Source organism: Globicephala melas, chromosome 17, assembly GCF_963455315.2.
Source record: "Globicephala melas chromosome 17, mGloMel1.2, whole genome shotgun sequence".
Lineage (NCBI taxonomy): Eukaryota > Metazoa > Chordata > Mammalia > Artiodactyla > Delphinidae > Globicephala > Globicephala melas.
In genome coordinates, this window is record NC_083330.1 from 38,624,883 (window position 1) to 38,637,564 (window position 12,682).

General features: G+C 40.6%; 1 protein-coding gene across 4 annotated transcripts in view; it reads left to right on the forward strand.

Moving 5' to 3' along the window:
* The first annotated feature begins 212 nt into the window (after positions 1 to 212).
* The window catches only part of ESRP1 (epithelial splicing regulatory protein 1), a 55,685-nt gene continuing 43,215 nt past the window's right edge, over positions 213 to 12,682 (forward strand). For all 4 annotated transcript variants that reach the window (XM_030862902.3, XM_030862899.3, XM_030862900.3 and 1 more), the window contains exons 1-4: positions 213 to 376; positions 885 to 1,013; positions 2,261 to 2,374; positions 5,253 to 5,367. In XM_030862902.3, the coding sequence (XP_030718762.1) occupies positions 245 to 376; positions 885 to 1,013; positions 2,261 to 2,374; positions 5,253 to 5,367 (490 nt within the window). In that variant the 5' untranslated portion in view covers positions 213 to 244. The remainder of the gene's footprint in view (positions 377 to 884; positions 1,014 to 2,260; positions 2,375 to 5,252; positions 5,368 to 12,682) is intronic.

The following is a 12,682-nucleotide window of genomic DNA, read 5'->3' on the forward strand; positions in this document are numbered from 1 at the left end:
TACAAAAAGGGCAGGCCTCCTCCGCCCTCCTTCTCACCCCCCTTCCTGCCCTGGGTGTGGAGCTCGGGCCAGGTGTGGGCTTGGGTGGTTGGTTACCGCCTTTTGCACCAGCGGCGGCGAGGGGGGGGGGGTGGTCGCTCTTTCTTTTTCTCTTAGAAGAGTTTTAGCACAGGTTTCCTCGTTCTCACTTCCACCTCACCTCACCGCCTCCCGACCCCCCTTCTCCCCCTCCCCACCTATCGTCATGACGGCGTCTCCGGATTACTTGGTGGTGCTTTTTGGAATCACTGCTGGGGCCACCGGGGCCAAGCTGGGCTCGGATGAGAAGGAGCTGATCCTGCTGTTATGGAAAGTCGTGGATCTGGCCAACAAGAAGGTATTTATCCACGTTTCTGTCCAAATGATAGGAGTGGGGCAAGAGCTTGTAAAAGTTTGGGGAGTCGGTAAACAAGTGTTCTTGTTTGCCCACTTGGGAGGCTGGACCCGGGGCCTAGAGAATCCAGAATAAAACCAAACCTCTTGGCCAACCGCCTTGGAACCGTTTCAGTCCTCCAAAATCTGGCCCAGGTGGGGAGGCCGGGGGCCGCCAAGCCATGCTCTCTACCGGACGGGGGACGCCCCGGGAAGGCGGGGTGGGATCCCTGGGGGCCCAAGTGCTCACTTCCAGGGCCTTTAGGACCTGATCCGGGTGGGGGTGGGGCTGGGGGCTGGGCTGCGACGACCTCTCGGCCACTGGAGCCGCTGGCGACAAGTGAGCTTTGATTCTGAGGCCAGACCCGTCGAGAGGTGTGGGCCGCCCCAGAAGGGGAGCAAGGAAGGAGAGCGAAGGTAGAGGTTCCCAAACTGAGGAAGGGAAAACTGAACCCTAATTTTCTCCCCCGGAGGTGGGACAGTTGCACGAAGTACTAGTTAGACCGGATCAGTTGGAGCTGACGGAGGATTGTAAAGAAGAAACTAAGATCGACGCCGAGAGCCTGTCCTCGGCGCCGCAGCTGGACCAAGCCCTCCGACAGGTGACAGCCCTGGGCCGCGCCGCCCACCCCATCTTAGCCACCCGGGCGTCCCTCCAAGCCAGCCCAACTCTATCAGGTCCCACGCCCTCGCCGGGCGGTCCACGCGTGTCCCCGGAGCGAGGGAACAAGACCCGGGCTTGCAGCCCCTGGTGGACCTTCTGCGAGGAGGTCGCTGCTCCTTTTCGCCTCCCAGCCCCCGGGGTCTTTGGGCCAAAACTTGCTAGCTTTCGAATTGCTTCCTGAATTATTCCTGGGGCCAGAGAATCTGCCGAGTTTTACCAGTCGAGTGATGAGCGGAGTTTGAATCCTAGCGCTCCAGCTCCAGACCCCAGACCCCAGACCCCAGACACGCCAGCCCTCTGCCGGGTTTGGGTCTGCAGCTCAGCCCTGGGACAGGGGGCGCTGTGGTGTAGACGAGCTGTGGCGTGCTGGAGGCGGCCCCAGCTGGGTGGGAACCTGAAGGTGCCTGCTTGGGTTTAGGCTCCTGAACTCCCAAAGGCCCGGTTCCGGTTCCGCTTCTTTAGTGGCCTTGGTCCTAGCGCCGGGAGGGTTTGCAGACCCGGACATGTGAGGCTGCTCCTTGGGTCACCGTGAAAGTAGTGGAATCCCCTTACTGGGATTGAGGTGACCTAAAAACCGGCTGCTCCAGGGTGCCGACGGGTACTGGATTGCGGATAGGGCGGGGCGCTAAACACCTGTGCACAGGTGAGTGTCCGGCGCTCTCACGGCTTCTGCCCTAGCACAGGAGTTGCGAATTATAGGGGAAAGTTATCATTTCTGTGGTGTGTTACAGGAAACGTATTACTAGATTTTCCAGAGGTCTATATACACATTACCCACATTCGTATCAGAAACTGACATCTTTCTTAAGTCTAGAACATCCTAACATAAAAAATAGCACCAGAGAATGATGTAATCAGAAGGCAACTTGCTGATGAAATGAGACCTCTGACTTAAAAGTCTCGAATGGATTTATCACAGAAATAGAAGGCGGTGGGTGTTGAACGGGAGGAAGAATGCATTTACTAAATTCTCCTGTACGTAAACTGAGGATTGACTGGAAAGCTACCTATATAAAGGAAGCTACACAGTTTGTAGGAACGGAGTCTTTCTAATGTTGCCCCCAGCAGCGGTGTTCTTCACAGCAGTTAGCGCGGTTTTCTCAGGTTATAACCAAGTGGGGCCACTTTTCAGAGTTTGTAAATCCTGCATCCATTGCATCCCTGGGTGTGTTTTGTTCTTTTCAGTTTAACCAGTCAGTGAGCAATGAGCTGAATATTGGGGTAGGAACCTCCTTCTGTCTCTGTACTGATGGGCAGCTTCATGTCAGGCAAATCCTGCATCCTGAGGCTTCCAAGAAGGTAAGAGTGCTGGCTTCTCGAAAAAACGATTGGACCTTACGGGTGACTGGAGGCTTAAAAAATGGTTTATCCAAGTTTCTCCATTTTAAAAATATGCATATGAGGAGTTAGTATTTTATGGGTACAGAATTTCAGTTTGAGAAGATGACAAAGGGATGGTGGGGATTGTTGCACAACAGTGTGGATGTACTTAATGCCACTGAATTGTACACTTACAAATGGTTAAAATGGTAAATATTGTGTTGTGTATATTTTACCACGATAAAAAGGTCACAACACTTTCATAGAGATGTTTGAGATTACAGTAATTTTATAGATACCCTTTGGTGACTTAATAAAAGTTTCCTTTTTGTTTATGTCAAGTTTTTGAGATGTTTGACATTCTCTCTTTTCCAAAGCATATTAGCTGAATTTTTGACATTTAAAATAACTACAAGTAGGTAGAACTGCATTTTAATACATTGTAATATTCCCGTCTGTGTGCCTTATCCTAGAAAGGAAAGAGCAAAGAAAAATCCAATTAAAACTTTTAAATTGCAATTCTAATGATTTCATTAAAAAGTTTTGTACTCTGACTTAACCATATAACTAGTGAGATGTTAATTATAGCATGCTGTACTTTGTGTGACTTAAAGTAAATGTTCAAAACTGATTGAATTTTGTATCAAAACAATAGGGTCACCCCCATCTTTTACCTTTACTTATCTTTCTGGTATGGAAAAGAGTATGAAACAAGAAAAATACTATCTTACTGTAGATGTGATTTCTCTCTCTGGGAAGAATACTGAGGGGCTGAGAAAAAATGGTGAGCGCAGACAGCAGACCCAGTGTAATCAATCATTGCTAATATAGTTGATCTTATCAACTTAATTAATTAGAGCTGTAACTTTTTATTGTGGTAGGCAGATACTGAACTTGAAAAGATGGAAGTAAAATATTTTTAAGGAAACTTTGTGAGGTAAGTCTTGCAATGAAAAGTTTAGACTGGCGTTTGATGTCATAAGTGAGCAGTCAGTGCAGATTTTCTTTCTTTTTACTCCAATAAGGAAAAGGGAAGAAATGAACTAAATGTATAATGACAATTTTAAAAGTCTGAAGGAGAAACTCAAGTTCCTTTTTCTGGAGGCTTGAAGAAAACACTCGTTTTTACATAAACCTTAGTAATTATTTGATTAAAAGGGGGGAGTATATTTTATTAATTAAATGCTAGACAAATTGCTATACCCTTAATCCAGAAATAGATATATATGAGAATTTTTTTCCCCCTCAAACTCATATAAGGGCTAAAACTTAATCCTTCCCTATTGGGCTAGAGGAAAACAGCTGTTTTTGTTATTTTAGGTACACTGCTTTGGATGTGGGAAAACCTCCAGAGAAAAACTGAGACATTTTCCTGAGCCACTTCTATTAGGATTTTGATAAAGAAAACTAAAACAATTAATTTAGTATCATTATGAAAATAATTCTATTCATTACAGAAAAATAAGGAAATGGTAAAACATAAAAGAAAATAATCCTTCCAGTCAGAAAACATTAAAGTGGTTTTTTGAATGTGAACCTAGTTGAATGTATTCTTTCAGAGTTGTAGAAAAGCCTTACTTTTACAAGGAGCATTCATACTACACAAACATTTTAGCCTACTTTAAATTTAATATAACATTTGTATCCTTCGTAAGCAGTAAATAAAATATTCAGTATTTTAAATGGATATACCTATTAAAACCAAACATTGTTGGACATTTGAGTTACTGTCATTATAAACAGCTTTTACATAAGCATTTTTGTACGTAATCTTGAAGATTCACAGTTCTTTTGGTGACTGTTTTGGAAAATGTCACCATGATGTAGTGATACCTATTTCAAATATAGCGTGAGCAGGTCACATCTAATAGAATCCAATAAAGGAAATTTATATAGAGACATTATTACTTAAATATTATGGGTCACAAACATTAAAAAGTATTTATTTCCTTGACTTTATAACGTACAAATTCCCCATAAGTGAATACAAATTATCTTGAAATTTAAAAAAAAAAATCTAAATTCAGTGTAACAAAATTAAATTTTGAAAATTATTCAATGAGGATTTTTTTTTTTTTCAGGAAAAAAAAGTGACACAATAGTATAATATTTGCTCTGACAGTTGAGCTTTGTTTAATTACCACAAGAGTGATGCTAATAGCTAAGAACGACTGGTAGCAACTTCTCCTTTGCCGTTGAGATTTGTGATATATATATATTTTTTAAGTGTAATTTGAGTTCTCAGGTTTAGCCAAAATAATAATGGTCAGGAAAACTAATGTGGGACTATAATTTGGCACAAAAATAATCCTCTTCAGGTAATCAGGAATTTACTGTCTTAATCAAATTTTAATACACAGAATATGTATTATTAGAACCCAGTATTTTAAACTACTAGGTTTTAATAGAAAACTAAATTTTGATAGACACATAGAATCCTATGTCTAGATATGTATTGTAAATATACGCATCTGTATGAAAACTGAGGGGGCTAAATACAGGGTGAAAATACAGATGGTCTAAAATAATTATGGCTAGACAAAGTACATAATGTTATCAAACAGAAAATACAATAGCCCAAATGTTTTATAGCTTCAGAACTGTTTTGAATGGAATACATCATGGAGCACAAACGTATAATCTATTGCCTTAAAATAAGATGAATTTTTCTTCCATGAGACTTTTATGTAGGATGTAATACTGTAACAGAAAATGAAGACACTCTAATGTTTAACTTAAAAATATTTTTTTAAATTGTGGTAAAATATACTTACGTTCAATTCTTAGGTTCCCAATCATTAGGGACTCACTGAACTAAATTTATCTAGTTAACAGTGTCTACCTTGTCCCTCCTCAGAATGTATTATTGCCTGAATGCTTCTATTCCTTTTTTGATCTTCGGAAAGAGTTTAAGAAGTGTTGCCCTGGTTCACCTGATATTGATAAACTGGATGTTGCAGCAATGACAGAGTGTATCCTTTAAGTGATGACCCAGGAATCATTTGAAAAGACAGCTCCAGAAAACAATGGCAATTCAAGAAACTTTAAAACATTTTTAACTTTGACAGTGTATGAAAATTGACTTGTCCAAAATTTGTCTACTGTGCTAGGAAAAATGGTGCAATTACTGGCGTCTTTCAAAGTAGTTATAATTTACTGAATCTGAATAGTGATTTAGATGGATTTAGACATGGATTTTTGTTAGGTGAACACATCTAAAATAGAATTCAATTTTGGATTATGGGAGTGGTTTTGTTTTTTCAGTTGATGAATTGATAAATGATAAAATTGATAAAAGAATGTGGTGAAGACCACATTCTTTGCCAATTCTAAGGCCACTTGTTCTTGATTATCTTGGTTTTAGGGTTTATTTCATCTTCTTTGGAATGGATAAAAATTTTTTAAAGTTTGGATGTATACTCTTGACAAACAGCTGTTCATTGGCACCCCTTTTAACCTTCTCTGGGTTTGTCAAATACATGTAGATTGTGGTAATTATTACAAGCCATCTTTTGAGATGATAAAATGAAGCTGAGATTTTACCCCAAATTCTTTCATAACCAAGAAAATATATCTGATGCGTTATGTATTGTAAAAGTAAATTTTATAATCACAAATCTTGTCATGAATGACCCATCATCTTTCATCCAGTAAGTCTTTAAAGTGCTAACTAATAAGAGTCATGTGCTAACATATCAGATGTAACACTGAGTAATAGAAGTGTGGGGACTCGCCCAAAGCCACTATGAGAATCATCATGAAGTCAGATTCAAGTTATTTTCAGGAACGTGGGGGTATAGATGTTTATTCTAAAAATTTCTCATCCATTTTCAGGTGCTAAAGCTTGATTTTTGTTTTATTTCAAAATTTCTTGATATAAAAGGTTGTTTGGATATTTTTCCTAACCATTTGTAAACAGATCAAACCCATTTTGTTTGCCTTCTTGGAAGTAGGTAGCTAGAATTTTGGTGTAGCTGATTTAGCTACTAGTTAATTACTGGTTTAGCTCCCAGCAGTGCCGGGAGAAGGGTAGAATAAGCGCATTTGAGTGAATTCTTACAAGTTTCATTAGAAGGTTGGGACAGTAGAAAAACTTGCTATGTGTTTTGTTGGTTTAAATGCTGTATGAATTAGCTCAGGCTGCCATAACAAGTACCATAGACTGGGTGGTTTATTAGCAACAGATATTTATTTTCTCACAGTTCTGGAGTATGGGAAGTCCAAGATCAGGGTGGCAGCATGGTTGACTTCTGGTGAGGGCTCTTTCTGGCTTTCAGATAGCTGCCTCTTCCCTGTGTCTCACATGGCGGGTAGGGGGAGTGGCATGGCCAGGAGTGTTGGGAGAGGTATCTTTCTTTTCCTCTCTTTATAAGGCCACAGGCCTAACAGATTAGGGCTCCTTCCTTATGGCCTCATTTAACTTTAATTGCCTCCTAAATACTCTATCCCCAGATACAGTCACATTGCGGGTTGCGGCTTAAACACATGAATTTTGGGGAGGGACACAATCCCATCTATAGCAAATGCTAAACCATTTAATGTGCTGGTACAAAATAGAGAATGAAAAATTCTGGCAAAGTGTTAGTAGATATTGAAGGGAAAGTGTAATAAGTTAATTTAGAAAAAGACAACTTGAGTAGGAAAGACAGTATATTAAGAACCGTTTATCCCTGACTGCTCTGTTTTCTCTTTTAGCAAAGAAAATCTTTCCCTAGTAATTGTAGGTCAGATATTAGTAAAAATTCCCATAGCTACAAATAAGAGGTTCTTATATTTAGGTATTTCGGTTTTCTCAATGTGTTCACAGTTCAGAGAGCTTGTTAAAAGGTTACCTATTTTTTTTCTCCTTGGTTTCTTCTTAAGAGCTTCACGTATATACGATTTGGGGTTATTAGTAAACATCTTCAGTATGGTAACCTGGGCTTTTTACTTGCTCTATGCTGTCTTACCTGCACAATATATACGTACTTTTTAAAAGTACTATATACCTTTATATAGTTTTTGCATTGTCTGCCCTTAAAGGTGACCTAAGGTGAATGGGTAAGCTATGCTGATTATTTTTTCTGTCATTCCTTTTTATCTTAGCTCTGTAACTGTTTGTTGGCAGTTTTATTTTTCAAGTACCATGGAGAGGAAAATCAGAAATATTTGACTACAGTAAACAGGTGAATTGTGAATAAAGCTAAGCTGGCCTTCATTTCAGCCATATAACACCTGACATTTGAGGAAGGATCTCATGACCATTAAGTAATGCATTCATTGAAAAATTAGGGAATTTTTCTGTTTATTTTAAAACAGCCTAATTTTAGCCTAGTTTCTTTGGACTTACATTGGAAGTCTTAGCTTTTTTAGTCTTATTGCCAATCAAAAAGTGGATTTTTGTTTTTTGTTTTGTTTTTGGCCGCACCGCATGGAATGTGGGGATCTTAGTTCCCCGACCAGGGAAGGATCCCATGGCCCCTGCAGTGCAAGAGTGGAGTCCTAACCACTAGACTGCCAGGGAATTCCCCCCAAAGTGGATCTTAATCTTAAATGTTTTTATTAGTGTTTTATTTGCATACTTCTTTCGCATTTAACAGGTAAGAAATGTTGTTAAACCTTTCTATCTGTGGTTTTTGTTTTATGTTGCTGCTGTGATCAGTTACTTTATGACTCTTGGTCAGAGGATTCATTATTTCCCTGACTAGGCCATCAGACTAGTTCCTCAGGTCAAAGACAATCATACCAGATTTGACTGTGCAGAGGATTTCTACAACGTCTGAACTAAAGAGCTGTCCAATTCTGTCAGACCACTAAACATTTTCCTTTCTAATATGGAAATGGCACTGGATTTGGAAACATAAAGGTACTCATTACGCATCCTTGATGGTTTTGCCAAGTAGCTGGAGAGTCATTTGCTCCAGAGGGATTACCTGTTCCACCAGGTAACCAGCGGGGGAGGGAGAGAGGCTCTTGCCAACCCTCAGAAAGGAACAAGTAAGAATTTGCAGCTTTGCTTCCTTGGGAAAGTTACTGGCCTTCTCCAAGCCTCACTTTCATCTCAGGTAGTCCCCAGTGAAAGCTTTGTGAACCGTGGGTGCTATGTAAATGAAGTAGTATGACCACTTTGATAAAAGAAAAGGTTTAGGCATTTCTTGAATGCAGTCTTCGTTCTTATTTTAGCACATATGTTCCTCTTTTGTCCTTGTGTTGGTTCTAAAACCATTTCTGGTGTTAGAGTTGATCCTCTCTGAGTTATTCCAGCTGCAGTTTTGTTACCTGCTTTGAGTTATGCAGTCCTAGCTGGAAAGAAGACCTCATTTAGCAGGTGAACTGTGGGTGGCATTTTGTAAGCTTTTTACTTAATCATGTGAGGTGGTGAGGGTGTGATGATAGGAATTGGGGCCCATGTGATTTTTTTTTTAAAGGAAATTTATCATAGGTCCCTTGGGGAAATTAATGCTAGTTGTCCCCTGCTGAAAGTACATTTTGATTATGAAGCTATTTGTATAATGACTTATCTGTTTTTTTAAAAAAAAACAAACCTATTTCCCCCAACGGTATTGGATGGAATTACTTCCTCCTGGTTTCTTAACCTATTTTTTGTTAGCTTTGTAACTCATGAGCTGATTTATTCTCCTTGATCAAGACCTCTGCCGTTGTGTTTATTTCATTTTGCCAAGCCTTTACTAAGAACTCATTTTAAATGAAGTATGGCCTTGTCCAGAGAGCAGGTGAAAGAAGAGAACTGTCTATCAACTGGGTGCTCACTATTTATCCCATCAGTAGCCTCCCAAGAGCCCAGTGGAGGAGGTATTGTCCCCTTTTCATAGCTAGGGAAACTGAGGCTTAGAGATTTTATCTTAAGTTAGAAGTGTCAGCATTTGAACCTGAGTCTGACTGCAAACAGTCTGCTTGTTAACTAGGGGATAATATTCTAGAATTTATAAAGATTATGTGAGGGTGGGGTTGGCTGTTTAAATAGATTATCTCCCTTATAAATTTATAGTCTATGTTTCCTGAGACTAAACTATTCAGGAGAAAAGGGAAGTTAATTTTGTAAAATTTCAATCTAGTTGTAGGGTATTGCATCCATATGTGCTGTTTGATATTATAAGCATATGCCGTTTCACTAGTGCAGCTTTCCATTAACAGGGCAAAAAAAAAAATCACTAAACCACTCTTGTCTACCCATCCAAGTGTTAGTAGGGGTGTGTGTGTCTTTCCCTGTGTTTGTGTTTCACCACTTCTTGTTGGGGGTATACGATATGTGTTTCTGTGGGCGTGCTACTGACACAGTGACGAGGGCAGGTTTTTCCCATATATTAAAGATGGAGATAATAGCCTTACTAGCAGAGTGGTTAAGAACACGAGCTCTGGAGTCAGATTTACTGGGGATGAATTTACTGTACCTCTCAGTCCCAGTTTTCCCATCTTAAAATGGGCATAACTACTGCAAGGAATAATGAGCTAGTACATGAAACCACTCAGCCACTGCCTGCCCTACTGTGTGCTCTCCAGTGTCGACTGGGTTGTAGCATGTCTCCAAAGAAGAAAGCCATCTGCCAAAGACTCTGAAAGGACTTCCTTATTAATTTAAGACCTTATCTAAACTATCTTACGCCTAAAGAATTTTTTCCTAATCTTTCCTGAGACTGGTTATAGATCTTTTAAAACATCAGCTACATGTTAGTACAGGTAAGCTTCAGGGTTTAGCTTCTCCATAAGTAAAAATAGTGTGTGCGAGTGTGGTTCATTCTGCACTTATGTGCTTATTTGTTATGACTAGTTGAACTGGGCCTTTGCAGTCGCAAAACCTTCATTGCTCTTAGAAAGTGGACGCAGATGCTGAATCCTCCTTGGCACCTTTTTGCGTATGAAAGGGATTTTAAGTATCACCAAGTGTATGGTTAAGTTGGGTTAGTAGTTGACCTTGTTGGCTAGAGGGGGGAAGAAATGATCTTTGGCACCACATCGGTATGATGTGAGCCAAACTGGCGAATACTCTGGTATGTGGTCTGTAATACGTTAGGTGACTAGAAATACTGTATATTCTTGGCCAGCACTCAGAGTTGTTATGTTAATTTTGTGTGGTTTATTTTGATTATAAAATAATTTACTTTTAAAATGTGAGTTTCGGAATTCCAGGATAGTTTTTTTGTTTTAGAAGACTTTGGAAGACATTATCATGGAGTCTCCCTTTCCTAATTTATTTATGCCATATAAATGTCTTTTTCTAAAGTAGAAATTTTTATCTTTTTTTTTTTTTTGCATTAGTTCCTACTTCTACCTTATTTCTTCGAAGGTATAATTGACTTGTCAGTTTTGCGCTTTGTTAACAATAATACCTCCTGAAGTAATATTTGGTAGGATGGATCTCGCTTTTTTTGTTTGTTTTTCCCCCTGTTGGAAAGAGTAAGCTTCTGAGGAATAGAGTTAAAACTATGGTTTTAGATTCCCCAGCATTTATTACTGGTATAAAGAAAGTTTTTGTTGCTTTGGCTCTTAGTTACATTCTTTTACACTGGCATTCTTTTTTCTTTTTTTTAAAAAAAATATTTATTTATTTATTTATTTTTGGCTGCGTTAGGTCTTCGTTGCTCCATGCAGGCTTTCTCTAGCCATGGCGAGCGGGGTCTACTCTTCGTTGCTGTGCGTGGGCTTCTCATTGCCGTGGCTTCTCTTGTTGCAGAGCACAGGCTCTAGGCATGTGGGCTTCAGGAGCTGTGGTTGTGGCTCATGGGCTTTAGAGCGCAGGCTCAGCAGTTGTGGCACACGGGCTTCGTTGCTCCGCGGCATGTGGGCTCCTCCCGCACCAGGGATTGAACCCGCGTACCCTGCATTGGCAGGCGGACTCCCAACCACTGCACCACCGGGGAAGTCCCTACACTGGCATTCTTGATTTGCTTCTTTCAAAGCTCATTTTAAAATATAGCAGGTTATTTATAGAACCTGTTTTTTATTTAATTTAATTAATTAATTTATTTATTTGGCCATGCGGTAGGTTTGAGGGATCTTAGTTCCCCTGCTAGGGGTCAAACCCTTCCCCCTGCAGTGGAAGCATGGAGTCCTAACCACTGGACCGCTGCAAAAGTCCCTAGAACCTGTTTTTTAAATTATACAACTCCTATAAGGGTAATTTATCACTTTCTGTTTTTTCCTTCACATAATTGTAGGAAATTCAGTTCTTAGTTGGAGCACGATTTCAACTTTTCTCATGACATTTTATGCTTGCTATTCCTTTGTTCCTTTAGCATAGGAATTTTAATGAAAAATGTCTGGCAATATGGGCAGTTGTGTTACTCTTATAAAAGAGTAAACAGAGTAGAACGGGAAGAAACAAACTTGTTGTCTTGGGGGGGCGGGGCGGTGTTTAATGGCAATGAAAAATGGCTTTGAGTTGGAATTTTGAATTGGGATGCAATTTTAACATAGTTTAAACTAATTGCTCCACAATGTATTTTTATATGTGTGCTTCATTCATTCATTCATTCATTCATTTATTTTTGCGGTACGCAGACCTCTCACTGTTGTGGCCTCTCCCGTTGCGGAGCAACAGACTCCAGACGTGCAGGCTCAGCGACCATGGCTCACGGGCGCAGCCGCTCTGCGGCACGTGGGATCTTCCCAGACCAGGGCACGAACCCATGTCCCCTGCATCGGCAGGCGGACTCTCAACCACTGCGCCACCAGGGAAGCCCTATTTTTATTTATTTAAAAATTTTTATTTATTTTGGCTGCGTTGGGTCTTAGTTGTGGCACGTGGGATCTTCTCTAGTTGCGGTGTACAGGCTTCTCTCTAGGTATGGTGTGTGGGCTCCAGAGTGTGCGGGCTCAGTAGTTGTGGCACACGGGCTCCCTAGTTGTGGCTTGAGGGCTCAGTCGTTGCGGCGTGTGGGCTCAGTTGCCCTGTGGCTTGTGGGCTCAGTTGCCCTGTGCCCTGTTGCCCTGCGGCGTGTGGGCTCAGATGCCCTATGTGGGATCTTAGTCCCCCAACGAGGGATTGAACCTGCATCCTCTGCACTGGAAGGTGGATTCTTAACCACTGGACCACCAGGGAAGCCCCCTATGTGTGCTTCTTTTAGATAGAAACTAAGAACTTACTTTTAAAGAGAGGTTATTTACCTGGGAAAACTGAGTGTTCTGAAACCAAATGTGTCCATTTTCCGCAGTCAGAAAAGGTAACTTCTTTTGAATGGATAAGTTAATATTGATGGACTTTGTGGCACTGAGGAAACGTTCCTTCTGTTCAACTATAGGCGAAGTCTCAGGACTTGTCTAAGTTCTGTGTAAATGCAGCAATTTGCT